This window comes from Haliaeetus leucocephalus, unplaced genomic scaffold, assembly GCF_000737465.1.
Source record: "Haliaeetus leucocephalus isolate CR32 unplaced genomic scaffold, Haliaeetus_leucocephalus-4.0 Scaffold285, whole genome shotgun sequence".
Lineage (NCBI taxonomy): Eukaryota > Metazoa > Chordata > Aves > Accipitriformes > Accipitridae > Haliaeetus > Haliaeetus leucocephalus.
In genome coordinates this window covers 60,990-65,778 of record NW_010972721.1, presented here as the reverse complement: position 1 = coordinate 65,778, position 4,789 = coordinate 60,990, and the positions used below count along the sequence as shown (strand labels likewise).

Genomic DNA, 4,789 nt, shown 5'->3' with positions numbered 1-4,789 from the left:
GCAGACGGGCGGCGGAGCTCCGCGGGCGCGCCGCGACCTGTACGAGGTGCTGGGTGTCCCGGCCACGGCGACGGCGGCGCAGATCAAGACGGCGTACTACGAGCAGTCGTTCCGCTACCACCCCGACCGCAACGCCGGCAGTGCCGCCGCCGCCGCCCGCTTCGCCGCCGTTAGCGAGGCCTATCGGGTGCTCGGCAGCGCCGCCCTGCGCCGCAAGTACGACCGCGGTCTCCTCAGCCGCGAGGACCTGCGCGGCGCCCCACAGCCCAAGGGCCGCCCGCCCGCTCCACCCGCGCCGCCGCCCCCGGCCCCCGCGGCCGCCCGCCGTGGGCCCGTCCCGCCGCCCTTCGACTTCGACGCCTTCTACCGGGCGCACTACGGGGAGCAGCTGGAGCGGGAGCGGGTGCTGCGGGCGCGGCGGGAGCAGCTGCGCCTCCGCCGGGAGGAGGCCGCGGCCCAGGGACGCTTCCGGCTCCTCTCCGACCTCTCGGTCGGGCTCATCTTCTTCCTGGGTTTCGCTATCCTCTACGGCCTCAAGTGACAGCGGGGCCACTGCAGGGCAGGGTAGCCACCGGGGCACCCACATAGCTCCACTGCTGCTGTGGGACGGAGTGTCACCGGTGGGTATGGCAGCTGGCTGGGGGGCGTTTCCTGCACCCGCACAGCTGGCAGGCACCATGTGCAGGCTCTGCTCCTCTGGCCATGACATTTCATCTCTGCTGGCGTGACCTCCAGATACAGTACGTGACCAGCAGGCACCATGCGTGGGCTCTGCTCCTGAGGCTGAGACATGTCCCTTCTGCCAGCGTGACCTTCAGAGATGGTGCACAGCTAGCAGGCTCCTTGTGCGGGCTCTGGTCCGTGGGCTGTGACCTGACCCCTCTGCCAGCATGACCTTCAGACATGGAAGGCAACCGGCAGGCCCAATATATGGCTGCGATGTGACCTCTGCAAGTGTGACCTGCAGACAGCATGTGACCACTGGCTACCGCATGTGGGCTCTGCTCCACAGGCTGTGATGTGCCCCTGCCACCAGCGTGACCTTGCAGACGTGGCTTGACAGGCTGCTATGTGCCCCCTCTGCCAATATGACCTGCAGACAGTGCCTGACAGGTAAATGTGGTTTGTGGACTCTGCTTTGTGGAGGGGACGTTGGCACTGCTGTTTGACCTTGGTGGGAACCATGTGCCTGGTCTAAGCTACAGCAGAGATTAAATGGCTGTCAGTGGTGTTTGTGTGCTGTGTGTGTTCGTGTGGGGTGCTCTCACCAGTGCCGAGTTAAGGCTCTCTGTGGTTTTCTGTTAATCCGAGACCTGCCACCTCTGTGCTGTCACATCTGTTGGTACTACATCTTTGGGGAATTTTAGGGGTGTTGGTCTCCAAACTGCATCATTGCCCTCGTCTGTCCCTGTTCAGGGCTTGCCCTGCTGTGTCGCAAGTACGGAAGACTTGGCTTCAGCAGCCTGGAATAATGAAACCTGGGCCCCTGGCAGCTCCTGTCCTGGTCAGTGTGTGACATCGGCTGGAGGTGCTGTCCAAAACACTGCTGTGTTTAGAACAGCCTGTCCTGTCTTGGGCTTGCCAGGAGCTTCGGACAAGACCATCCCGCACAGGCCTTCGTGGCTGGGAGTGGTATGCTTCTGAGCACTGAGTGCCATTACTTGTCTTTTATATGTATCTGAGCATCATTTGCACATAAGAGTATTTGCCTATTTAAGTACTGAAGTGTTTTAAGAACTAAAGATTGTGTGTCTTGGAGCTTCTGTCTTTCCTTGGGTGAAGGTTTCACCTCTGCTATGCTGTTACTATGTGGAGTGAGCGAAGCTTCATGGTATTGAACTCTGAGTGTGCCAAAGACTTCATTCATCTGCATTACTTTGCACTGGATTTGCTGCGCCTGGCTGGCACTGGTCTGCGCAGGAACCAAGCCCTCTCCCCTCACTGCAGTGACCTTGGGTTATGTTTTCTCTCAATACAAAAATGTTAAAAGCAAATGCCCCATGTTTTCTGGCTGTGTAGTTCTGTGATACTAAACTGAGTCTGAGACAGTAGCATGGCAGGGAGTATAATGCCTCCTGGTACAGGGTATATACTGTACAGGAGAGCTTTCTGCCTTTTCTGGAAAGCACTGTACCACTTCCAGCTGCAGACTCCGGAGACCACTGCATGTTTGGAGCAAATTCAGCCCAGGGACAGAGTGCGAGCTTTCCAGGATCCTCTCTGATTGTCAGTCCATCCTTCTGTGTGGGATTATAGTGCTGAAATGTCAGTATGTGAAGAGCGGGAACCCAGCATTCAAGGGTATCTGTTACAGAGTGAAAGTCTCCAGAGTTGTGGCTCTGTGTCATGTGCTGATGCATTTTCATGCCATAAACCAACTCACCTGAAAGATCAGAGGCGACTTCTCTGGCAGAGTTTGGCAGGAAATGTTCTCTTCCAGGCTGGAAAAGCTAGGATGTCCATAGGAAATGGTGGGTACTAGGGAGCACCTCTCCAGTTCCTGGTGTGGCTTGCAGGTTTTTAAGGCAGCCCTGACAAACATGAGGTGTCCTCTGGATTGATCTTTCTTAAATCTATGTAGTGCCAAGGCCTGGGGCTTGTGGGCTGTTCCTGCAGGCAGGCTCTGTACCCAGCTGTGAGCCAGCTTCCTGGCAGAGGGTCTGGTGTGGAGCAGGAGGAACAGGCTAGCTGGTATGCTGCCTGCATCACTCTGCTCCCTAACACTGGGACAGGGAAAGAGCTGCTGCAGTAAGCCGGCTGGGCTGGCTCCTGCTCTGTGTCTGGTGCTTGTGTCTGAAATTGTGGGGTGAAGTACCCAGGCACCAAAACTGAGCTAATCCATGTGCCTTTCAATGGGTGGTTTGGGCAGTTTATATTACTGGTTCTTCCTCAGGTCTCCATGATGTATCTTGAACATTAAATATAACTAGCCATAAACTGGTGATGAAATGACACACCTTTCTTTTGGTGGGCTTGGTTGGTAAATATTCCTTGTACTTGCTGGAAAATGGAGGGTAGGGGACAGGCTGGTGTTGCACATAGTGACTGCAGCAGGTTGAGGAAGAGGGTGGGGAGGGGGGTGCTGTTTCCCTGAGGCCATGCTGGGAAGGGTGGGCATCCTGCCTGCAGTCAGCGGGGCTTGGATAGGATGTCCTCCCTGGGCCACTGTGGAGTTCACTCCTGCCTGCTGGAGACCTGTTCTGTGCTGCCTCTTGACACACGTGGGTTGCTGTGCACTTGTGACGTGTTCTCTGCAGGCAGTGTTTAGCTTTGCTCAGAGGAGGGGAAGCATGGAAGCAGGGTACAGAGGGATACTTTGGGGCATCCAGTGTGTCACTTTTGGTGTGGTACAATGTGTACTTCTCCCCAGCGTCACCTTTGCCCTGGTCAGGCCTGAATGCTCCTCTGCTCCAGGAAGGATTTCAGGAGCTTGGGCACCCAGTGGCTGCAGCTAATCCAAATGCACAGACCAGCTGCCAGCTCCCAGCACACCAGGTTTCTACCCCTTTGTCTTCTTGTGTCAACACTGTTGTCATGTTCTTGTCTTTCCCTAGTTGTTTCTCCGATGGCAAGGTGCCAAGAGCAACCAGATTTCTTGGGGCTTTCCTTTAGCCAGGTGAGCGCAGTGCTTGTAGGGTGCCTGCGGCACAACTGCTAGGGGAAATACAGCAGGGCCTAACTGTGACAGCAGTAGTGTGATGGCAGGGGCTTGTGTGAGCTGTACAAGCCCACCAGGATCAGAAGGTCAAAGTGAAAAAGGAGAGGAAACAGGGCACAAGTGGGGCTGATAGGATGTGTGAGGCTTGCTGCACAGGGACCTACTCTGTATTTAAACCCCATGTTCTACCTCTCCTGTGGCAGTGGTTCAGCAGTACTGTTGTTGAGAGGTGACTATTCATTGCTCCCAGCATTGGGATGCTGAGCAATCGGAGAGGGTTACAGAGCTGTCTTCAGAGAGGGAGAAGCGCTGGGCAGATCAGTGAGAGCCATGATGAGTTTGCTTTCCCTCACACTTGCTGTGAGGAGGCATAGGCTTGTGCACTGCTCCAGCACCTTCCTCTGGCAGCTGGATCTGAGCCATGCAGCAGACAGTGAAGCTTTGCAACTGACTGTGTTCTTGGCTGTCTTCACACCTCAGGGACAACAAGGAGGGATCCTTGGGGTACTGAGCCACAGATGGTTGTTTCTGTGAGAGACAGCCCATCTTCCTGCAGCTGGGGGCAAGGCAGCTGTGGGTTGTGGTCACAGCAGGGAACAGCTTCCACTCCCAGGTCTACTGTGGGCTTTGCCTCCTTTAAGGATATATCCAGTTAGTATAAAATTAATCTCAGTAATATACTGCAGTCACAGCTGTACAGCCCCCTCCTGGCCTGTGCTCTCAGGGTGGTGAGGATGGCAGTTTCACCTGGGGAGGAGGTCACCATGAGTTGTTGGCATCCTGAGGCCTTTGCTGGGAGGAGTGTGATGTTCACAGTGGGGATTTCTTCCTCCTCACTCTCAAGTCCACTGGGGCCACTTTTACACATTTTCTAGCACATCCTACTCCTCTCTTCATTGCTCTGCATCTCCACATTATGTCTGGCTTTATTAAATGATGTATTGTGTGCATGCTGGATGCTGGTTCCTTGCTCTCTTACCCCTGACACCTATTTTTGCCAGCTCTTAGATTTGTATCACTGAAAGGAACTGCCCAAGGGTGAGTTGCTGGTGGGGTCTCAGCTATCACCGTATGCCCACCCCTCCAGGCCTGTACTGCTCTACCCTGCACCCTCACCCCAGGGTTTATTCT

At 55.4% G+C, this 4,789-nt stretch overlaps 1 protein-coding gene across 1 annotated transcript in view; it reads left to right on the top strand.

Annotated features, from left to right (window-relative positions):
• Nucleotides 1-1,405, top strand: part of DNAJC30 (DnaJ (Hsp40) homolog, subfamily C, member 30) — a 1,675-nt gene extending 270 nt beyond the window's left edge. Inside the window, exon 2 of the mRNA XM_010570081.1 lies at nucleotides 5-1,405. Coding sequence (XP_010568383.1) covers nucleotides 5-541 — 537 coding nt within the window. The 3' untranslated portion in view covers nucleotides 542-1,405. The remainder of the gene's footprint in view (nucleotides 1-4) is intronic.
• The last annotated feature ends 3,384 nt before the right edge of the window (nucleotides 1,406-4,789 follow it).